This window comes from Heterocephalus glaber, unplaced genomic scaffold (genome assembly GCF_053883595.1).
Source record: "Heterocephalus glaber isolate CG9 unplaced genomic scaffold, H.glaber_assembly_v1.0 deba00001610, whole genome shotgun sequence".
In the NCBI taxonomy this organism is placed as follows: domain Eukaryota; kingdom Metazoa; phylum Chordata; class Mammalia; order Rodentia; family Bathyergidae; genus Heterocephalus; species Heterocephalus glaber.
The window spans coordinates 36,331,286-36,355,727 of NW_028258381.1; the positions used below are offsets into that span (position 1 = coordinate 36,331,286).

The window sequence follows — 24,442 nt, forward strand, 5'->3', positions numbered from 1 at the left end:
AGTTACTGAGAGATGGGCACTGAGCAGACTCGAGCTTTATTTTATTAGCCCATAATACTCTCTAAAACAGCTCCTTTTAAGAAAATGTCTACTGTTATGCACAAATAAGCACTAAGGGGTTTTGCCCCTCCTCTGTTTTCCATTTTCGGAATGGAAGCTATTTTATCTGTACCAAAGTGTTAGCATTAGTGTCTTCATTACTGAAAGGCTCAGAGTAGCCTTTGGAGGAGACTGAATGCTGCTCTGGCTATGAGAATGGAGTGGACGGCTCAGATTCCTCTGCTATAAGGCAGAACTAATAACACTTTAGCAGAGTGCTAAGCATTAAAACAGGGCATGACATTTCAAGATGTGTGGGTCCTGCCTTCCATGGAGTCTGAGCCCCTTCCTGGGCTACCTTCTCTGAGAAACCTTGCAATGTCTGAGGGCAGTGGAGGCTCTGTCCCAGCCCTCCTCCATCACACACTCAGGAGCTGGGCCCTGCGCCCCCTGCCTCTTCTCTGGAGAGTCTCCGCAGTGTGCTGGTGTGGGCAGCCTCCAGCAGTACACATAAAGCCTGGCATTCCTAAAGCCCACACAGCAGGGTCCTTGAGGCCATCACTACTGTAGATGAAGCCTTTTGGAACATCTTCTGGAATCAGTTGTTTTCGTTACTTTCCTTGTTGCTGAGACAAAATACCCAACACCCACAAGTTAAGAGAGGAAAAGTTTATTTGGCTTACAGTTTGTAGAGGTTTCAGTCCATAACTGGTTGGCTTCAAGGCAGAGGGACCCATGCCACAAAGGTATCAGAGAGCAGAAATAGTTCATGGTGTGTACAAGAGAGCAAATGCAACAAGTGACCTTAATGGTATCTTTCTGTCCCTTTTATCTTATCCAGACTACTTAGGGCAGGTAACACTCACATCTGTAATCCTAGTGCCCTTCAGCCTAGCATTGCACCAAGAATCAATGCCAGCATCATACGCTATAGATCCAGCTACCTCTGAAAAAGCTCCACCTATGAGGCTTTGGGCGGACATCTAAACACAAATCATAACATTCTGCACCTGACCCCTCAAAGACTCCAGGACATCTCTTTATGCAAAAGGCATTTAGTCCATCTCCAAGAGTTGCCAAAGTCCTAACAGTTTCAGCACTGCTGAAAAGTCCAGTTCAAAGTCTCCTCTGAGATTTAAGCCAAACTCTTAGATGCAAGCCCCTAAACAAATGAAAAGAAAGTTAAACACTTCCAACATTCAATGGCTCAAGCTAGATATTTCCATTCCAAAACTTAGCAACAAGGGGATATAAAGGAATGGAACCAAAGCAAGTCCAAAATCCAGCAGGGCAAACATTAAATCCCACAGTTCCACTTCCAGCGTCCCAGGCAATCTGTGGCAAGTTGTGAACTCCAAATGGCTTGGGTGGCTCTGCCCCTATGGGATGCTGGTGGTTGTAGCTCCCAAGGCTTTTCTCTGGGGCTGGTTCTGCTTCTGCCTTGCAGTTTTTCTCAGATGATCCACGTTTCTGGTTTCTCCAAGCTTCTGGGTCTCCACTGCACCCTTGGCTTCACACTCACAGCTTCACACACTGCCCCCTCAGGAGCACATTGTCTGGCCTCCCAGGCCTTCTTCTGAAATCTGGGTGGAAGCCTTCCTGACCCCCCACATCTCTTGCGTTCTGCATGCACCTAAAACCAGCATCATGTGGATGATGCCAAGGTCTGCCATCAGCTGGAGCAGCAGCCAGGCTTCCTACTCTCTTGGCTATAGGGGTCCAGTGCCTGTGAACAACTTCCCTAGGCCACCACCATTCTGGAACATCATGTTTTGGGGATCTTTCCTCAAAGCAAAGGCTTCCACTTTTGTAATTTTGAGGCTGCAAAGGGTGGATGTGATGCCCTCAGGCCATCTTTTCTATTCTTCTGTTCCTTCTCAGCAATCAAGATCTCCTCTGTTCTACCCTTGCAGTCCACAACTTTACTGGAGCTTCCTTTTGGGCCAAACTCAAAATGTTTTAAATCATTCTGCTGGGCTCTTTGCTCTTGATTTCTCAACATAAATCTGGCTAAAAGCCCCCAACAGTAGCCATGTCACTGCCTCAACATTTGACTGCCTTGAAATTTCTTCTGTAAGATTAATTAGTCCACTGCCCTTAATCTCAGTCTCAGGCAAAATCTCTGGACACAAGCAAAATACAGACAAACTTTCTGCCAATGTATAACACATTGTCTGGAGTCCAATAGCCAATGCAGTCCTTCTTCCCAGCAGAAATGTCCTGAGCCTGGTTTTTACTGGCAGCATTTCTATCAGCCTTCTTGCCTTCTAAGCACTGACCAGAACCTCTCATAAAGTACAGCCTAACTGTTTCAGCTCTACTTTTTCAGCTGGCATCTCCAAACCTTTCTGAACTCTTCTCACAAGCCAATTCCAAAGGCTCCTGAACCACATGGTCAAGTATAGTCACAGCAATGACCCCACTTCTCTGGTACCAAATTTTGTCTTAGTTACTCTTCTCATTGCTAAGACAAAATCCCTGACACCCAAAGTTAAAGGTGAAAAGATTTATTTGGCTCACAGTTTATAGAAGTTTCAGTCCATAATTGGCTGACTCCAAGGCAAGGTGGTTTGTCAGAGGGGCATTGCAGAGGAGAAATAGTTCATGGAAAGCAGAAGAACAGGAAAAGTAAGCAAGCAAGGGATTATCACAGATCTTTCTATCCCTTCTATCTTATCCAGACTATTTAGTGTGGGTAGCACTCACACCTTTAATCCTAGTGCCCTTGAGCCTAGAATTGCACAATAGCATGGTATCACACACTCCAGATTCAGCCACCTCTGAAAAAGGCCCGCCTATGACCATATGAGGCTTAGGGTGGTGCATCTAAACACAAGCTTTGCTGTGGAAATTCTGCAACCTTCCCTAAGTTCTCATTAGTACTGGTGGTCTATTGGAGTCAATCCAGATATTTGAAGGAAAATGCCATCTCTGTTTGGCGTAAAGACATAGCAAAGAAGAATTGTTCCCTATGTGTGTGCTCTGCTCTGTGACAAATGCTCAGGCAGACTCTGAAGGCATTGAGTGATGAAATGCTCCCCTTCTCCCCTTCTTCCTGTCGAAGTACTATTTCCTGTGGAGCCCAGAGGTTTGTCTACAATCCTCACTTTGGGGGTTGGAAGTAAGGTTCTTTTTATAGTTGAATGTTTACTTGCTAGGAATACTGAAAACAGAAAGGGCTCTGGAAATGAGATTTAGTGGCAAAAATTCTCTTTCGGTTTTGGAGTTTCAACCATCTTTACCAGAATTTATAGACGTGCAGAGTTAATTTAAAGTATTTCAGAAAGAACACTGGTAAGGGACTTCCAGTTCTGGGCATGTGGCCGACTAAATAACCAAACAAACCACCCACTCCAAAGGCCAAACTGGCGGGCAGGGTATAGCGAACATCTTCCTATATGCAGTCACACACTCAAAGCAACAAGCTGAGGACCCAGGGCCAAACATAGGTGGACATGGGTCTGCAGCCGCCTTGAAAGAGGAGGACCCCTCTTGGCAACCCAGGGAGTGGGATGTGGATGGGCCGCAGGCCTTTGTCTGAGGAGGTGAGCAGAGGTTCTGGGCTCCTGTACATTTTCCAAACAAAACTGAGATCAGAGAGGCCCGAGGCCGAGGAAATCAGCAGTCGCCAGACCCACAGTCGATCAGAGCCCTGAGGTTGGGGAGGAGCCTGGGAGGAAAAGAAAAACTTATCTCTAAAAGCTTATAATCCAAGGCTTCTCCCTTGGTGCGGGGCACTTATAGACAGAAAATATAAAAGTTGTGATAAAAGATCTGACAGGTTATGGAAATTAATATGACAAAATAATTGAGGACAGACACAAAAATAAATGCACAAATGTAATTAGAGTATCATTACAAGATTGATTTGAAAAAATGAGTACAGACTAAACCACTATTTATATAAAAAAGGGTAGACATGAAGTAATGGATCTGTATAAAATAAAAGTCACTGAAATTCAAAACTCAATGAGAAGACTAAAAGGCAAATTAAATATAGGCCGACAGAAAGTTGATTTGATAGAAGCTGGATCTAAGGAAGTTACATGGAAAGTAGCACAGAGATAACTAGATGAAAAAGATTAAACAGATGCTAAGAGACGTGGAGGACAGAAGGAGAAGAGCTTTCTTGTATCTAGGAAGAGTTCCAGTGGTGAGAACAGAGGGGAGAAGCCATATCCAAACAGACTATGTCCAAGAGTTTTCCAGAGCACACAAATTCTCAGGTTCAAAGTGTTGTGTGCTGCCCCTGCCTAGCAAGTGCAAGGTCCTGAGTTCGATCCCCAGTATAGAAAAACCAAAAACCAAAAACAAAAACAACCCAAAAAAGTGTTGAACAAATCCTGAACAGGACTTAAAAAGAACTCTATAACCAACATACAGTAGAAATCCAGAACACAAAAGACTAAGAGCTCTTAAGACACCATCTCATCACTGTGCTAACTCAGGTAAGAAAAAAAAAAGAAAAAGAAAAACAGTGGATGACAAAAGACGAAGGTGGAAAGGGAAATGAGGCTTTCACGGAAACCTGAAGTGCGCCTCTGTACTGAAGCACTTGTCATCTGAAAAGGCAAGGGACATAGCTTTAGGGAGACTTGACAACCATCATCTGAATCACGTGAGCGACATTAATTCTACCAACAGGACATTCTGACATCATGTCAAACCCAACAGGATATGGAGGGAAGAAACCAACTCCACAGCCCTGATATTCTGACCCAAACTATATAACTAGGATTGATAACGAAGAAACCTCTCATAAGTAAAAAGTGAGGGTATTCTAAGACATGATGAACTTGTAATCTTCAAAACTGTCAAGTTACAGAGGTCACAGAATGGATGGGAGTGGAGGAGACTGGAGGACAGGACAGCTGGGTGCAGAACAGGCCCTGGCTGGATCCTTACGTCACTGAGGAAATTTTGGAAAAACTGGCAACACTAGGGGAGGGCCTTTCGGGATTCTTGCATCTTTTCTGCAATTTCTAAAATGCTTTCAAGAGGAAAGGTAAAGTTAAACTTTAGGGCAATGGAAAACTACAGCTAAATTTTCTAACAAATTGCTATAGGCTGACTGTGGGCTTGCTTGAGAGAAGCAGCCCAGGGACCACTCATGTGGCATCTGGCCTCTCACGGGCACTGCGTGGTGCCTCCTGCCCTGGGTGTACAGATGGCGGGGTGGGGTCCATCATGAGGGCAGGTGCAGGCCAGGAGTAGCAAGGCCACCTGTGGGAAGGCACAGAGCTTCCCACGTCTTTCCCCTACAGAACTGAACCCCTCACTGCCCTGGGGAGGAGGAGGGAGAGGCAGCTGATAGAGCTTTTCCCACCTTGGCCACAGTGTCCAAGGCCCTACAGCAGAGGGGAGAACCTTCAATCCAGTCTGTGACCTGGGATGCCACACACATAGAGCAGTGCCCGGGACCTGGCCCAGAGCCTCTGATGAACTGCTATGGGGGTGGGGGGAGAGGGGGCCGTTAAATCTGTTGTTCAGGATGAGCAGCCAGGACTGAGAATCTCTGAGAAGCTGTTCCGACACGGGAGGCCCTGCCTAGGGCAACAGTTCACCCGTAGCCTGCCTCTCCCTCTGCCTGAGGGCTGAGCGATGTGAGTGCATCCAAGTCTGCATTTATGAAAACTGGAGTGAAAATAACCCATTGATCCTAAAACGCAAAGCAAACTGACCGCCAGAAAAAGCCAAGTTCACTTCTGAGCATGGATAACACATCTTAACCTAAAACAAAATGAAACAAGAGAAACATTATGATCACACTGTGGTTCTCTTAGGAGCACTTGGATAGTGAGATATTAGGAAAGCAACATAATCATCTTACAGATGAAAGTAGAAAAAACATATGGACAACTTAATAGGTAAAAAAATAATTAGACAAATTTAACCTATTTATGATGTAAAGAAAAAGAAAAACTAAAAAGATAAACTCCTAGGAAACCAGGATTAGAAAAGAAATGTCTTAATACAGGCAAGCTATAAGTAAGACACCTATCATGAATGGTATAAATGTCATACTTGATGACAAAACTTTAAAAGAATTTTTTTAAAGTTTGTAATAAAATAGATTGTCTTCTATCATTGTCCCAATTTAGTATGCTACAGAGGTAGTATCCCTCTCAGCAAGATTGCTAAATAAATAAGTAAAAAGGAAACTCAGAGAGACACCTTGTTGTGGTTTGTGTCTAGATGTCCCCACAAAGCCTCATGTGGTCACAGGGGGCTTTTCAGAGATGGCTGGATCTAGAGCGTGTGATACTGGGATCAAGGCTGTGTGACTAAATTAGTCCACTGACCAGTTTGGCATGGTTTTGAAAGTGGATAACGGGAAGGCCCTCACTGGGTGTGAGTGCTCCTTGCCCTAAAGGAGGGTAGCCTGGGTAAAATATACGGGACAGAAAAGAGGGCTGCTGCTGTCACTTGCTGCTTGCTTCCTCTCTACTTCACTGCTTTCCTGCTTTCTGCCCTCCATGGACTGTTCCTCCTCTGTGATGCCCCTCTGCCATGCCTCCCTGCCTTGGAGCCAGCTGACTATGGTCTGAAATCTCTACAAACTGTGAGCTGAAATAACCTTTCCTCCTTTAACTTCAGGTGTTGGGTATTTTGTCTCAGCAACAAGGAAAAATAACCAAGACTCACACACACACAAAGAGAAAGAGAGAGAGACAGACAGAGACAGACAGAGATAGAGAGGCACAGAGACAGAGAAAGAGAGAATGCATATAAAGATTTCAAAAGAAGAAGCAGAATAGTCACTGTCATGTTTAAATATCATGCTGTTTCTCTTGTGTGAGAAACCAGAAGGGTAAACAAGGACAAAAGTAGATGATAGATATTGGAAAATAGGAAGAAAATATTCAAATGGGAAGAGGAACAAAGGTGGGTGGAGGGGGGAAGGAAGGAAGAGAAAAGGAAAGAAAAATAGAACAGAAGAAAAAAATGGAAACAAAGCTTTTGTAAATAAGGAGGGGAAAAGAGTTGAAGGGAGGGCAGGGGAACGGGGAAGGAAAGAATCAAAATACATTATGTACAGGTACAATTCCCTATGATGAATGTGATCACTATGTATATCAAAAGTGTACCAATAAAATGAATTTTTAAAAAACAGATAATATGAGTTCTTGTGTATGTGTTTTTAGCATTAGAATTGAATCCAGGGCCTCTGCACTGAGCTACATCCTCAGCCCTCTTTTATTTTTATTTATCTTATTAAGTCACGAAATTGCCCAGGCTGGGCTCAAATTTGTAATTTTCCTGCCTCAGCCTCCCAGATTGCTGGGATTATAGGTGTGTGCCACTATACCTGACTGTGAGTTGCTGACAGAAAGTTTTGGCAGAACTAACAAGACCATTTCCAAAATTTCTACCTGCAGCATCAGCCATACCTCATAGGTTGAACAGCAGAAAGCCTAGCTACGACCTGGACAAGCAACTCCATCCTTCATGTTTCCTCTGTAAAAGAGGGAGTGACAGCAGCCAGACAAGCACTATGAGGGTCACATGCCAGTGTTTGTGAGATCACTTAACATACAAGAGTTTATTAGGCAAGCAAAGTATTCACAAATCAACTGTGTTCCCATATGCCAGCAACAGTGGCAGAAAGTGTAGTCCAAACATGCATGTGTTAATTAACCCTCATGATGACCTTACAGATAGTTCCACTGAGTCTTTTTACAGATGGGGACAAGGTGCACCAAGAAGTCAAGTCATATGAGCTGGGAAAGAGGGGATGAGGAGGGAGGACCCATGTGCCTGTATGACACTTTGGCGGTACACTGATCACTGCTCACTTTTCTTCCCCTTCTGAGGGCCAGGAGAAAGTAGGGACAGATACCTCAACGCTTTACCAAGCAAGGAGAAAGTGGTTGACAAAAGTAAATTAGAAGGAATGGAATGATAGCATATTCCTGGATAGAAAGGGTCGTCTTCCTGAGAAACCAGGAGAAGCCTGAAAGAGTCAAGCTCTGTGTGTGTGTGTGTGAATGTAGTGGAGGGGGCTTAGGGAAACATTACTAGATATTAAAACATTTTAAAGTTTTATAATTATACAGTGTAGAATTAGTGCATGAATAATCAGACTAATAGAACAGAATGAAAAGTTCAGAAATAGACTGAAGCGCATATGAGAATTTAATGTTATAAATCAGGAAGAAAGAGAGAGAGAGAAAAAGGACTTTTTAGTAAGGGGCACTGGGACAATTACATAGCTATTTGCAAAATGATAAAAAAGATTCATACCTCACTCCATATATAAGGACAAGTTCCAAATGGATGGAGTTCTGTGTGCAAAAATGAAATCATAAAAGTGGCAGCAGAAAATTGGGTGAATTTCTTTATAATATGAAAGTGGGAAAAACCTTCCTATCTATGATTCAAAAATCTGAAAGCATGTAAAAAAATTTATAAGTTAGACTTCAATTCTTTTTTTGCATGGCAAAAAATATGCATATTTCTGACAGGAATACAAAATGTTACCACCTGCAGAAGGTTTGGCAAAATCCAGAAAGTAGACATGTATTGTCACTGCTGATCCAGTGACTGCACTCCTGGGGTCTCAACACAATCACGCAAGAGGCTGAAAACCACCCCTCAGTAGAGTAAGGCTGCCAAACCATGTCCATACCCCAGAGTCCTGGAAGCAGCACTGCGGTACCTCACACAGCAAGAAGGACTGCAGACGCAATTAAGATTAAGAGCCTTAAAATATGGAGATTGCTCAAAGCGATCACAGAGTTATAAAAGTGGAAGAGACACAGACAGACGGGAAGAGGGAGAGTCGAAGCCCATTGCAGCTGGCTCTGAAGGTAAAGAGGGCCCATGGGACACAGATGTGGTGACCTTTAGTAGCTGCAACAGCCCTGCTGGCAGGCAGCTTGGAAACAGGATCTCAGTCCTACAACCCAAGGAACTGAACTCTGCTAGCATCCTGATGAGCTGGGAAGAGCTAAAGCCTTATAGCCTCCTGAAGGGACTGCCTCCAGGACAGCGTGACTAGCCCATGAAACTCCTGCTGAGCTTCTGACCTACAGAACTGTAAGATGATGTGTTTGTGCTGTGTGACTCCCTGAGCATTTGGCAGTGACAGTAAATGCATCCCCACCCCAATTACCCATCATGGAGGACTGTCACCCTGCACCCCGGGGAGACCTGTGTACCCCAGGAAGGAATGAGGAAGCTGTGAACACAGAGAGGCACAGTGAGCTAAAGGATGCTTTGTCACATGAGGGGACTGTTCTGTGTAAGAATGGGAAATGTGAACATGTAAGTTTGCTTATACCATCAAAAAAGAGGCAGAAGGGGCTGGGCATTTAGCTCAGCAGTTTCGCCGCCTGCTGCGTAAGCACAAGGACCGGAGTTCGATCCCTGGTACCAAAAAAAAAAAAAAAAAGGCCAGAAAACCTAATATATATGGGTTATCATGGGGGAGAGAGGCATCAGAATAAAGGGGAAAAGATGACATAAACCTCCTGAATATTGATTTTTTTCTAAATAGTTTTGATTCTGGGATCATGTAAGTGAGCTACATACTTGAAAATGAATTTAAAAATTTAAAACGGGAGAAAAGGAAGGGAGGGAGGGAAAGAGGGAAGGCAGGCAGGAAGGGATAATTTCTGGGTTTATGCAGGCTGGCCTGTCTTAGCACTGAATTCTAGAGCTTGTGGAGAGCATTGGCTGGACGGCATGCATGGTATTCTGGCCACACTGGCACCCTTAGCCACCAAGCCGCACCATGTGCTTCAGCTGTCCTTAGTGTGCTTGTCTGGCTCCTCGTGCTGACAGAATTTTAGGTGCTAGAATTGGTTTTCATAAGATGCTAGAATTATTTTCCTACATTTTGTTCTAAGAGTTTCAAAGTTTGCTTCTATCACTTTGGTTTTCATTCACTGGGGGTTGGTTTTCTAGATTGGATGTGAAGTGGGGAGACACTGTTATTTTTCTTAAATAGATAATTGTTTCAGTCCCTGGGAGGATCCTACATATATTTCCAGAAACACTTGCTTAATGAAGCTTTTGAAGATGCATATAGGATTTGTTCTCTAACTTATGGCCACTTTCCAGAAGTGAATTGTCTTACAATCCAGTATAAGTATCGTCATGGAAGTCGCTGGGATTTTACTTCAGACAATAGCTACTTTGAAACTTTACTGCTCTTCCTCATTATTTGGTTCTTTATCTTTTTCTCCTCCTTTTATAGGAACATGAAACCAGCAGACTGTGTGTTACTCATTCACAGATCCCTAAGCCCACCCATGCTTGCTACGGCCCTTGGTGTTGGGGCCGGAGTCTTTTCTGTGGTCCACTTTGGGATCCTGTGTGATCAGCCCATGCTCCCTATTCACTTCCCCTCTCTATGCCGACTTGCTGGCCCCTTGCTGTCCCCCAAACACGACCCACAAGCTCCTTCCTCCCAAGAGAGAACATTTCCCTCTACGACAGAAACGACAGAAACTTCGGCAGGCTTTGCTTAGTGCTACACCCTCCACACCTAGAATAGTGCCTGGAGGCAGAACACAGCCTAGAAATGTGGCTAAATGAATGCATATTCTATGAAAGACAAATTGTAACAATTACTCTCATTCTTATATTTGGTAGCTAACTGGATATAGAATTTTTAAGAAATGCTTTCAAATTCTGTGTTCCTATTTTTAAACACAATTTGAATTTTAACCCTTATTCTTAACTTTCCAATCACCTAATAGGACCCTGATCTAGCATTTTGTTTTCCATTGTCTTTCTTTTTTTTTTTTAATTCTTTTATTGGTACATTTTAGGTGTACAACACAATTACATTTCTCATTGGGAATTGTACCTTTACATGATGCATCTTGGTTCTTATTTCTTCCCCATTCCTAGCCCTCCCTTTACCCCCTCTACCCTTCCCTATTTACAAAGGCTTTATTTCCATTTTTTCCATTTCTCAGCATTTTTCCTTTCCCTTCTTTCCTTTCCCCTGCCCCTCCCACTACCCCTACCCCTTTGGACCTTTTCTTCCTATTTTGCATTATCGATTATTCATTCTAATCATTGGTACATTTTAGGTATACAATATAATGACATTCATCATTGGAAATTTGTACCTTTACATAGTCTCTCTTGGTTCTTATTTTTCACCCTTGCCCAGCCCTCCCTTCAACCCCTCCATTCCTCCCTATTTACAAAGACTTTGTTTCTATTTTTTCATTTTCTCATATTAATTCCATTCCCTTCTATCCTTTCCCCTAGCCCTCCCACTTCCTTCCCCTTTGCCCCTTTTCTTCCTATTTCACATGACCTATTATACATTTTAGTCCTTATTTACACTTTCAGTTTCTCACACCAGAGAAACTATTCGGTATTTATACATGTGTGTCCTATCTATTTCACTTAAGAGTATTGCCTCAATGTGCCTCCACTTAGCTATAAATGTCTCTAATTTCTCATTTTTATGGCTGAGTAGTACTCCATTTTATAAAAAAACCACATTTTCTTTATCCAGTCTCCAGTTGATGGGCATTTTGTCCCCAGCATCTCATTGACTTATCTACTTCTCCTCTAAGCACAAGCCCTTCCCCAATGTCCCCAGGTCTACACCAGCTGCCGCTGAACCATTCTGCAAAGCTTCACTCCCTTATCCCTCAAGGACAGTCCTCGACACGCTCTTTGGAAAGCTGGGTGCCCGGTTTTATGAGCCACATACCTGGCCCTCCACAATCCACCTGGAGATGGACGTCTTCCCATTGTATCCTGGTCGGAACTGAAGTGTGGCAGAGCGAGGGCTGATGTTGGAAATGACCAGGTTGGATGGGGCACCAGGAAGGTCTAGAGAAGGATGAAGGATGCAAGTAGAGAGTTAAATTCTATCACAAATTGTGGCAGGTATCAAACTTGGCAGTAAGGAAAGTTTCAACATTCTATCCTCAAAAAGGATTTGTTTTAAACCCATGAAAGTAATAAGAAGCAGGGCTTCCCCTGGACCTCAGCAAGCATGACTTTTACTTTAACAGGTCACCCAAGGCTCCAGGCCCTCAGATGTGGCATTAGGAAACACGCCCCTTGTTTATCTCTGAACACAATAGGTAATTAACAGGTACTTGCTGGATGAATTGATGTTAATTCTTGAGATGGCTGAAATGACACCAAGAGTTGGGAATTTTCTTCCCTATCATTGTTCCTATGATGCCTTGGAAGTTGGGATAGGGAAGGCAATGTTTCCAGGCAGCATGACATGGCAAGTGTTCAGGTCTTGTGCCTTAGGATTCTTGGGCCTGGTTTCCAAGACAACCAAATGCAGGTGACAGTGCAGAACTCTTCCCACTCTGCCTAATCGGTTGCTCTGGCAACGAGATAAGGTAGAAGGGGGGGTCCCGTCATCTGAAGTTTCCTATGGCTTCAACCTACTCACAGGCAGAGGTCCTTTGGGGGGCTTCTCCCCCAAAAAGCCATTCCTGTCAGAAGTGCAACACTGGGTATTGAATGCGAGAGTTTATATTATTGTGCCATGAGAAATACGCAAGAGAGAGATAATGGGATGAAATGAAGAAAAGCTGCTTTTTGCTTGCAGTGTATCTGAGGAGTGACTTTCTAACTTGCATTGCTGGGGGGATTTAAAGGCAGGTCTTGCCCAGGGACAATAAAACCACTTTGGTGATCAGTTCGGTATTGGCACAGGCAGAGTCGCTAGGATCTGAAGGGTCCTTTCACATCTAATATAATGAATTTGAAGCAGAAAATGTTTAAACCAGAGGAGAAGTGACTCTCTTCTTTGTATTCCTCAGCTCTCTGAGCTTTTGAAATGGCTCTTCGCTCACTAATGGATGTAAATCTCAAGCACAGCTGACAGAACACAGTTCCCCAGAAGGAATCGGCAATGTAGGAGGTTTTTCCCACAGGTACTCAGATGCTCAGGCCTGTCTAAAACCACTCTCTAGCTACCGGGACAGGTCTCCAGCGATCTGTCCCATAAATGGGACATCTGGCTATCAAAGGCTTATACAATACAGTGGGTTCTTCAATTTCCCCCTAACTCCACTCCCCTCTGAGGACTGCAGTAATGCTGGATGCAGAGCCTTCTGGAGGCCAGCAAGTCCATTTCCCTGCCTGGGCTGGACAGTGTCCAAGTTGTCCTAGCAAAAACCTGGTAACTCACACAAGATGCACTTCCAACCTTCCCCACTGTTGGTGTACACAGCCCTTTTTAACAAATTAAACAGTATGCCATTGGTGTCACTACTGTTGCGGAAGTACTACTGCTTTTTCAAATATGTGCTTTGGGAAGTAGCTTTAAATACTTTATGAGGGTGGTATGGGAACCAGCTATTGTGCAACATAAACGGGGGAAAAAAAAAGAATCCCTCTGTAAACTGAAGGCTTAAAACAGTGCTGAATTGCCTTTGCCCACGGCTCTTCAGTTGCAGCGCCTGGCCAGCAGCAAGGAACATCACTGAGATCTTGTCCCAGAGCCTCACCCAGCTCCACGAGTCAGACCCTTGGGGTGGGCCCAGGTCCCTGTGGCATGGCTGACCCATGAATCTGGTGTATGAGGCAGCATGAGGGCCACTGCTTCTGGGATGACAGTGACCAATGTCCACTGGGAGGCAGAAAGACTTAGTCAAGATTTGCCCTCCTGGCCAAGAGTGGCTGGACTCAGGAGCCTCCTCTCACACACACCGCAGAAGACAGTGCCCAGCAGAGCCCCATCACCCAAGGCTGAGGGTCACATTTAGAGTGGCCTCACACCAAGAGGCAAGGGACGGGGGACATGTGGGCTCCTGTGCGGTTCTTCTCACTGCACACATCTTATTGGTTTTGCACTCTTAAGATCATGCATGCCACCTTCCCAGGAAAATAAGCAGTTAGGGTGACTGGCTGGAAGTGAGGAGGACAGGGACAGATGCTGACTTTACAGAGGTCGTTCCAGCCCTTATGAATGAGGCAGCCTGACTTTTCCCAAAGACCTGAATATGGCAACCTGACATCTTTTAAATGGCAGAAGACTCATAGCCATAAATGAACTGACTGCCCCATGGTACTTTCTTACATTCATGTACATGTGTGAACTCTCTGGAAATACATATTGATTTTAAACTTAAACTTGAAACTGGAGAAGAATGAGTTGGTAGCAATTGTCTAAAACTGAAACGGGCATGCAGACATTGAGGGAGACCGTCGGAATTTCAAAAGGACTTGATGACAGGTGTAGGACACAGCTGCATGGAGGAGCAAGCTTGGCGGGGGGCTCGTGTATGGTCACTTGGGCCTGGGGCAGAGCCTTCCCCTTCTCCTCCACCGTTTTCCCCTCCTCCTCCTCTTACTTCTTACTCTTACTGCAAACCCCAATTCTTACTATTTTCTTGGGTGAATAAATTTCCATGCTTCCTACTCTCAATTGCAATCTGAGTGTTTCCTACGTCCTTCTCTCAGGCTTCTCCCTTCCATGTGTCGCTGGCTGGTGGCTATTGGAGGTCAGGCGCCTCAAGTTCTCCAGACCACACTGGGCCTCGTGGAGTCCAAGTCTCTCCTCTCCCTCCAGCGTGTTTCCTCACAGCCCCACACTCACAGGAGAGGAAGTAAGGTGTGCCTGATGTGCTGGAATGTGAGGGAGAAGGTGGGTCAGTGTAACTTACCTCGGCACACCCCAGGCCAACACCCTGCCCTGTCCCAGGTAGTGGGTAGCTCCTGCACGGAAATGCCATCAACGTCAAGTGCCAGGGCCCTCTACTGGAAAGGCAAGAGCAGGAGGAGGAGCACGCCAGGATTTTACTGACCTGGGGGCACTCCGGAAGAGATGGTGGATGAGGTGGCCAAGCCCACGCCCGCGGCCGTCACTGCAGTCACTTCGATGGTGTAGGTGGTGAGGGATGACAAACCTCGGATTTTGTATTCATGGGTTGTACTGTTGAGGGCCTGTGTGAGCCGAGAATCATTCTTCCCATACACCTCCCAAGAAATCCGGTAGCCTGAAAGGACACACAAGAGTGAGTCGGGACAAGGGGCAGGGCTGGACACCATGTGGTCCTTGTGGCGGATTTGAGAAGGTGGGGATTGGTCTCAGCAGGGTATGCTGAGGTCATGGAAGAGCTCACTGCCTGCTGAAATGGATCTCTGAGTCAGGACTCTTTCCTCTGCTCTCCTCAGAAAGCTCACCTGGGCCCCTTCTCCTACCAGGGTGGCCTGTTCTCTGTGGTAAGACACAGGAGCCTCTCCACGACAGGACCTGTGTGATATTTGGTGACCTTGGCACTGGCATCTGGAATAAAGAATAATAGCCAGTCCACTGTGTTCCATTAGCCTCCACTCCTGAAGTTATGGATGCACACCACCAGTATTCCCATTTTTATGAGTTGCTATTTTCATCACACGGTGCCCTAAATCAGCAGCTTGCTCTTGGTCACAGCTACTTTTTCCTTTATGAAGTGACTGACAGATGATTCTTGCAGTTTGCGAAGTGCTTTGCCTAGAAAAGTGTCTTTGCACCTGTGAGCATGAGTTTTGCTTCTAGCTCTGTCTCTATCCCTTTTTGAATATCCTGTTTTCCTAGCAAAATTTAATCTCCCCCTGTACTCTATTCAGTCTGGTGGGGCCTCATAATCACAATTTATTCAACCTCGGATTCCATCGTGATTTGGGAGTTGGAGAAAAAATACTCAACGAGTGTCTGAGTCGACCCCTTGGCAGGAGTTTATGTGGTTAGAGAATGCTTAAAGTGTCTTCTAGAGAGGGAAGCAGTGATGGAGAGAGCTCTCAGGTCCTGGGGCAAAGGAAAACCACTGAAAACTCGTGCTCTCCCTTCCTTTTGGTCAATACCCTGGCGATGCTGAAGCACTGGGCACAGCTTAGCTTCCTTCCATTCTGATGAAAGCAATAAATAAAGCTAGAAAGTTGCTCTTGCAGGTGAACACGAATTTAAGGAAAGCATCTTGGGACTTCAATATTTTGAAAGAACTATTAATGTTAGAACCGGCTCCCTGCTCATGGTGCCCGCAGCCGACATACATCGCAGAGATCGTGATGAGCTGACACTGGAACTCCAGGCTGGGGTACAGCAGCTGGGAACCGCAAAAGGTGAAAGGCACCCAGAGGCTGCCCGCCCATGGGACCTCCAGGCAGCACAGAGCCTGGATTACACCGGCCAGGTGGCTGAGGGGCCACCAGACCATGTTCCTCTGTGCAGGCTCCTAGCTGTCTCCCTGGGCCCGGTTCCCTTTCGCTCCTCACGGCACTGACAAGGGCTGGCTCCCATGCTCACGCCTGGCTCTGTCTCCTCCGCTTCAGTGCTGGGTTTTAAGACACTGTCCTTCTCATCTGCGTCTAGCCTGCTCATCCTCCATAGATACCAGCTTCTTCCTTTTGGCTAATTTGAGTTTGAAAGAAATGGCACAATTGGTAGAACAAAACCCTTCAGGGCAATGAGAGCTAACAACATCAAACACCCAGTCTGTTTTTCCAAGGACCTAGGAGTATCCTGAATACCTCATGGACACTAGTTCATGCAATCTGCACAAAGCACCTCTGACACCAGGACACTGTCACCCTTACTCTGCAAAGGAAGAAACAGGGCCCTGGATGCTCCAGGCCTGCTCCATGGTGCCACACATCCTGCCTCCCAAGGAGCCTGGTTTGCCACCTTCTTAGTTCTATCTAAACCTGAAAGCTACCCCTGAGCTTGAGTTACGCTTGATAAATCTACACTCTGGAGCCACACTGAATGGCTGGAAGAGGAGGCCATATTGAATGTTATCACCTTTCCTGCCAGGAAATTTTGCTTAAAAGCTGTTTTCCATTAAAATTTATTAAACACAGAATTGTGTTTATCATATCAACCTGAAGCTGAAACAGAGCGATTCTACCATCTTCAGTAAGTGTGGCACTGCTGAGATTTATCAGAACCAAAACTGATCACATGGTATGCTTAGATTGTTACGGACACAAACCCAAACCCAAAGGACAAGGGAACAAGCTTGTACCTGCTTAGGAAGGTGTAAGAAAAACACGGGCAGAGAGAACACAGTGGCCTGAAACTCTAGATAAAGGATGGCATGTGATGCTCCCATGTGCAGACAGACAAGATGGTGGGGATGTGGCAGGAAGAATGCTGTCTCCTCTCACACTGTTTTGGGGACCGCACGGTGAACTCCAGAAGCTCTGGCCAGCAACTGTCATGTGGCTCTGGTGTTCGACAGGAAGGGGAGAGGGCAGCTGGAGCCAGGGGCTGCACACATCCAGCTTGGCTACCTGTCCTCCCTGCTCTGAATAGCCGCCTAACTAAGACTAACGACCAGAGGAGCTTCAGAAATAATTTTCTGTTTATCTGAAGTAAATTCTCTACAAGAGAGCAGTGCATGCAATCACAGACTGCCTGTCTGCATCCTGGCCCTCATAAATCAGAGTTTACAGAGGGAGAGGGGAAGATACTGAGCTTTACAATGGGAGCACAGTGGGAAACTTACTCGGGTGGGTGAGTGGGTGTGCGGCTCAGCTCTTTGCTCTCATTCTGGCCTCACATTAGGATGGGGTGCTTGCTGTGGGTGCAGGCTGATCAACCATAAAGTGTACAGGGGCAAGCCATCAGCTTCTATGGGGTCCCCCTGCTGCCTTCAGCAGCCACCACACCTGGGCAGGACACACTGGGAAGGAGGTGGTGCCCACCAGCACTCCCCAAAACCAGCTCTGGGAGCTAGGTTTGCCTGCAAAGGCAGTTTTTCTTTTGCTGTATTTAATAAAATACTTTCGGCATAAAGCAGAGCTGCACGGTGCTTCCAGCATGGTTCACGGGAGGTCCGTATCCGTTTAGGGGTGCCAGACCATCCAGAGGCAAGAGAGGTTCCCAGAGGGCCAGCACCACAGGGAGGGGATGGGTGACATCCAGCTAGTAACAAAGCCACCCTATCTCACTCTGTGGGACCTTGCCTTCTACCGTGCTTCTCAGAGCGGAAAGAAGTGCAGGCCAGGTACAGTGAGGGGGGACAGCACAGGGAAGGGCAGAGTCTGTGGCAGCATGGTCACCGGCAGTAAAGGCTGCAGCTGGGGGCAGGCTGGCAAGATCCAATTGGGAAAAGCCATAGTTCCAAAGGTCCAGTTCCACAATAAGGAGAAGACAATCGCTTGTAACTATATGTGTTTGTTTAAATAAAATGCAAAACTGAGCTCATTAAGCCCCATTAGCTGGTGAGAACAGATGATCATAAATTGGAAGCACTGGCAACACTGCTTAGCTGAGATCCTGCCTCTGGCTTTCCCCTAAACCTCTAAAACAGGATCGATGGTGAGGGTGTTCAGAAGGTACGGGGCTATGCTTGCCTGTGTGTTTATGGCAAGGAAGCGCCTGCAGTACAGGCTCCCTGCAGGACTCTGAGCCGGGTTTCTAGAACATGGCAGAGACTGCTTGGATACAGGGAGCAGGCCGATGAGAATCACTGGCCTCTCTGTAGGCAGCCCTCCTTCTGAACTCAGAGGCTGAGGTGGCTCCCATTCTGTCCCTGGAAGGGTCCTTGAGGGTGTGCTCTGGAGCCTTTTTCTCTGTGACGCCTCCTGTTAAGCTGCTCCCACCCTCTCCCAACCCTGACCAGGCTGTTCTTCTGCCCTTTGAGAGGTGGAAAGCAGTGCTAAGCCAGACCAGGTCCCACTCCCCTTCATATACTCCCTCCAGGGGACAGGACGGGGGGTCCTTCTTATGCTACATAGTCAGGACTTGCCATCTGGTACAGAGGTTTCAGCACAGCAACACATGGGATAGGGGCTTTGATATCCTGTTTTCCAGTCCTGGAGTGAGGGCGTGTCCGGTGCCGGCATTTAAGACCATGAGCTTCCTGAAGGCAGACCTGGGTGGATGGATTTACTTTATTTCAAGTTAAAGCTTAAGGGACATCAGCTCCACAGGCCCCATGAGTGTGATCTGAGCACCTGGCTCTAAAAGGGCTCTGGGGAATCTGGTCGATCAGAGGCAGGAGTAGAAGGCTGGTGTCAGGTGTGCTGCTAGATGGGACAGAATGGAGGAGTTCCTGCAGGGATGTGGCTCTCAGGCTGTGCCTGGGGTACCTGGGACACTGAAGGGAGCCTCCCGGAGTGGTGACCCTGCTGCAGCGGCAGACAAGGATGCCCGGCACACCAGTCCTTCCTATGTAAGCTGCTGGCGTGGGGAGCTTGGTATCTAGATGACAGCATGCTTCCTTTTTTGGGGGGTGGCTGCCTGCTTTTGGGCATTTCCTGTCTGGCCACAGCAGAGCATAGTTTCTGGCAGTTGCTGTGATAAGGAGACAAATGCCACAGAAAAGCCACCATGGAAGGGACAGAGGCGGCAGTCCAATGTGACTGCTTGATTTGAGCAGCTGGGCAGCCAGGGCACACAGCCTTTCCTTTCACCTGCTGGGCACTGGCTTTTAAATGGCTACTTGGTGGATAGCACATAAAACGGAAGTTGCTGGATACTGCGATAAGCAGTACTGTCAGCTATGTCTTTGCCCTGGAGCTTTGCGACACCCATTGAGAGGTGCTGATAGGGGAAGACAGGGATCTTCTGGGTAGGACGGGAGCACACCTCATACTCTGCTCCAGCACATGGCCATGTAGAGGAGGACAGAACACAGACACCGGGTCCCAATACCAACTGGCCCACGTGCAGTCAGGACAAGTTGAGTGTGGATGTGGGGAAGCATCAACCTGCAGTGCTGGGTACCCACTGCAGGGGAGGCTCAGGGATAGTCACTGCTCTGCTCTCCAGCACCTTTGTAGGAGGAGGAAGGGGCCCTGCAGCATGGCAGCTGGGTAGCAGAGATAGGCCACCATTCTTGTCTCCATGCAACACATTTCCTGCCCAGGTTCTGGCCACCTGGAGAGCAGGAGTTTATGTCAGGAACCATGAGGCATTCAAGGAACTGTACAGGCTCCTGGAGTCTGAGAGTGTGACTGCTGTGTGACCAGACCGCTCCAGCTGTAGATGGACTCACTCCTGGATGACAAATGTCTCATTCAAACAAGGGCCATCTGAAACTGTGGGCCTGGCTGTGAAATCTCCAGGGACGAGCGCCTGAGGAGATGAGCCCCACACCACTGGGGAAGTCCTTGCTGAGTGCGGGCATCTGTGTATCTGGCATCCTGCATGGCCAGACAGCAGGAATGTGACAAAGCTTATGTGAAACTGCAAGAAATGGTGTGTAAAAGGCTCTAGGCCAGGCAGTAGGCCAGCCCCTCACTACAGTGTACCTCAATTACGCCTCCACAGAATACCCACAGCTAGAACTGAGGGTCTAGGGGGAGGTGCGCTGAGCCTGTGGGGCAGGTTACAGTGCTCACATCAGGGGCTGAGGATCTGGGGTTAAGCTTCCTGGTGGAAGAGGAGCCCCTCCAACTTCATCCACGTCAAAGCTATGCTGGTTTTACCAAACCGGAAGCCTCCACCACCACCAGCAAACTAGGATTTAAATTAAGCTTTAAGCTGCATTTTTTCAGCAACCTCTTCTGTAAAATAAACCATTAAAGGCCTGCAAACAGTGAGGTGTTTCCACCAAGCACCTCACTGCAGTGCGGGAGTTGAGACGGAAAGGGACTACATGCAGCCCACCTACCAAGCTCAGCTCAGGACCTTCTGGGTTGGACTCTCCTCTCTGCTTACCCTCCTTTCCCTTGAGACTTTCACCAGTGGCACAGTGGGGAGGGGTAGAATATGAGATTTGGATTCTTGAGGCCTGAACATCATCCTGGCCTTGCCACAAGTGCAGTGTACAGAGGACCAAGAGGCTGGCATGGCAGCACAGTAGCTGCTGCCCTGTTGGCTGCATCTGAAAAACTGTACCCTTTCAATGCATGTTTGCAGAATAAAGGAAGGTCACACAGCCTCTTCAAGCCTCAGTTTTCCCTAAACTCTGAGGCTGCTGCCCACACAGCAAAATGGCCCCATCTCTGAGTGTCCCCAGGACTGCCACAGGGCCAGGCAGACATTTCTGTGATCCCAGGAGGTCTCAGGCATGGGCCCACCCTCTGCAGTTTTGCTGGACACTACAGCTGCCTCTTTCTGGTATGGCAAACTTAGAGCTTTCTTTCTGGAAGACAGGATGCTCACCTGTGATGACAGGAGACAGGACACTCACCCGTAATGACGCCATTCTTCTCCAGGGGCTCCTGCCAGCTGACTTTGAGAGATGTGTCCAGAATCTCTGTGAAGCTCAGGTGGCCCACAGCTCCTGGTTCTGCCAATTAAAAATAGAGGCATCTGTTAGCACCACAGCCCGGTTCTCTTTTCATCAGATTTAAGTGGTAGGTTCTAACTGCAGAAAGGAAGTGGTGAACTAGGGCCAGCAGAAACCTGCAGAAAACAACAGGAAAAATGCAAGTGGGACAGTGGAACTGGTACTAAGGTGTCCTAGCTGTCACTGCATGAGATATTTTGCCCCGCTCCATCCCAGTTACACTGGGATATGACAGGAGGTAGTAACAGGAGGCAGGGGTTTATGCACACCTCACTCTCTGTAAGTAGAACCATCAGACCAGCTAGACCTCGAAAAGCAAAAGCTTACATAGAGTGCCCCTTAGCAGGCATTTGCAGCCCTGGGCCTGGCTTGGTAAGGGGCCCTGCAGCAGCTGGAATAGGGAGCCTCGGCCTAGGGGCAGCGCCAGCCCAAATCTGACCCACAGGCAACACCTGGCCCAGCTGATCCAGACTCCAACTCCCTACTCCTCTCCACAGGGGCCCCAGAGGGGCAGGCTGGGGATGGAGAGGGCATTAGCAACAACAGTTCTTCCCCCAAGAGCTTCCCTGCCCTGCAGACCCGAGCCTAGCAGGGTGGGTAGAGCAGCAGAGGCAGGGTTAACACTGGAGGTAGAGTTGGGTTACAGACCTTGCTGCACCGTGCACTAGCTCAGCAGTTAAGGGCCCCAAACCTTCATCTACCCATTTGTGAAATGGGAGAATAAAAATGGCTCTGCAAGGTGACTGAGAGGATAAAATATAATAAAACATGAGGGTGCTAGCATAGGCCTGGCACTATGAAAACACTGAATGAACCTTCAGTAGCATCCTATGGTCAGAGGATACAGTCATTTCTAAGATGAAATTATCACCACCAAAGAGAAGATCTGAGAGGCCAAAGTAGGAGTTAGTGATTCAGGCTTAAGGACATGTGGCTGCGAAGCAGACGGATAGATGGAAGGATCTAGCACAGCAGGACTGGGAGTGAGGCATCTGCAGGCTGGACAGCACCTCACACCACAGTACTCCTCAGCTTAGAGCCCTTTCGGGTTCCTGCCCCATCCCAGTGGGGTTGGGCCACCCTGCCTGATGGTGGTGAGGGGGAGTAGAGGTGGGTGGATATATGGGTGCTCTGAGCAAGGGGTCTCTCAGCAGCAACAGCTATGTGGGGTCTGGGGGAGAAGCAGAAAAGGTCATGTTTGAGAGATGGTTGGGGGCTGGAGGGCTGGTCCCCGCTGTGAGCCATGCCTGGTGTATGTGGATCTCACAGACACCCCCTGGTCTGGGGTTTCCCAACCAAAGCTGCTGGTTTGCTCATCTGCTCTACTTCAGAGCCTATTGCCTCTCAGACAATGCTCCCCATGCCTACCGCTCTCCATACCCAATCTGGGAGAAATGTAAGGGACCGAGTCCTAAACAGAGGACTGAAGAAAGGGTGATTCAAAGGCAACAGAGGAGGGAAATAAGATGCCTAGGAAAGAGACAAGAACAAGGTTGGTGTGTGCACATCTTGGCGGGGGACCTGCCCTAGCCAGGCAGGGAACACCTAGCTCCCTAACAAACCTGCCGGGTGAGGCACACTGAGATCTTTTTACTCATAAAAATGCATTTAAAAAAACCTTAAAGTCATGGGAGAGCATGAAGTCAGAGGAGCTGCCTATCCTGCAGGAGAGGGGGTCTGCACATTCCTGCAGAGAAGCCTCGCTGTCCCGCAGGCCCTGCCCTGGATCCTGCTGGTCTTGTCTGCACAGGAGGCAGATTTTTAGGTGAATTCAATACGTAGTTCCCAAGTGGTACTGCGGTAAAGCTTTCTAACAAGTTGTGATTTTTTAAAAGATGGTAAGTCTTCTGAACCACACTCACCTGGGTGAAACCCCGCAAGATGTGAGGAAGAGCTCAAACACTGACAAATGCCACTTTCCTCGAATGGCAGACAAGAAAATAGGACGGCTGTCAAGACCATGTCATCCTCCCCTAGCCTGAGCACGCAGAAAGACATTCTGACGGATTTCTGAACTGATGTGTTCTTTTTCAATCGATGGAGTAGCAAAGAAAGCTTTTTACTCCTTTTATATTTTCAGTCTTTCTGCTTCCTGGATTCCTGCCCAAATATGCTGTCCTCCAGCTCTGCTGGAACTAGCTGGCAAATTAATATTCTGTTTCTCTTTTCTTTCCCTCCCCAACATCTTTGTATCCCACTGGAGCATTGAAGAGCAGGCCTGGTGCAGGAGTCCATGGCATGACCTTGGTGACACCCAGGAGACGTCTCCCCAGAGCCCTAGCCCAGTCTTCTCTTTCCTGGCCCAACCTGAACCTTGCGTTCAATTTTACATTTACAGCTTCCTCTGTCTCTCCAAGTAGGATAAACAGGCTCCCTGCCTGTAACAATATGGTAGTTTGGTTAGAAAATTCTAAAAGGGTGACATTGCTTTTAGTTTTGTTTGCTGAAAAGCAGGTGCCATAGTAAAATGCACATATTTTAAGCACTCATTGAACATTCACCAAGTCAGACCACATCCTGGGACCAAACCCTCAAATTTAATACAAGTGAAACCAGAGAAAGTATGTTCTCCAATAATGGACTCAGATTGGAAATCAATAGTGGAAAGATACTAGGAAAATCTCCAAACACACGGCAATTAGTTATTACTCTTCTAAACAACCCATAGGTCAAAGAAGAAGTCTCAAAGGAAATAAGAATACATACAGCCAAATGGAAGTAAAACTATGGCGCATAAAATATGAGTGATGCAACTAAAGCAGCATTGAGAGTGAAATTTATAGCACTAATTGGTTATTTTGGAAACAAAAAAAAGACTCAAATCAATAATGTAAGTGTTTCTCTCAAGAAATTAGAAAAAGGAGAGAAAAATAAATCCAAAGCAAGAGAGGGAAGGAAATAATAAGGAGCAGAAACAAATGATATTGAAATAGAAAATAATAGAGTAAATCAATGAATCAAGAAGCTGGTTCAAAAAATCAATATGACTGATGAACCTCTGGAAAGAATGACAAAGTTAAAAAGGCAGAAGACACAGGCCACCAGTGTCAGGAAGGAAAAGGAGAATATCTTCACAGTGCCTACAGCCATTAAAAAGATAAGGAAGCTTGACAAAGAATTTTATGATCATAAATCCAAACTCTTAGAGGAACAATTCCTAAAGAACAATAAACTACTAAAACGCAACCAAGCTGGGCATGGTGGCACAGGCCTGTAATCCCAGAAGCTGGGCGGCT

General features: G+C 46.9%; 1 protein-coding gene across 1 annotated transcript in view; it reads right to left on the bottom strand.

Annotated features, from left to right (window-relative positions):
- The window catches only part of Sdk1 (sidekick cell adhesion molecule 1), an 827,695-nt gene that overhangs the window by 134,425 nt on the left and 668,828 nt on the right, over positions 1 to 24,442 (bottom strand). Inside the window, 3 exon segments of the mRNA XM_087195944.1 lie at positions 11,723 to 11,844; positions 14,790 to 14,981; positions 21,108 to 21,206. Of these exon segments, the coding sequence (XP_087052070.1) occupies positions 11,723 to 11,844; positions 14,790 to 14,981; positions 21,108 to 21,206 (413 nt within the window).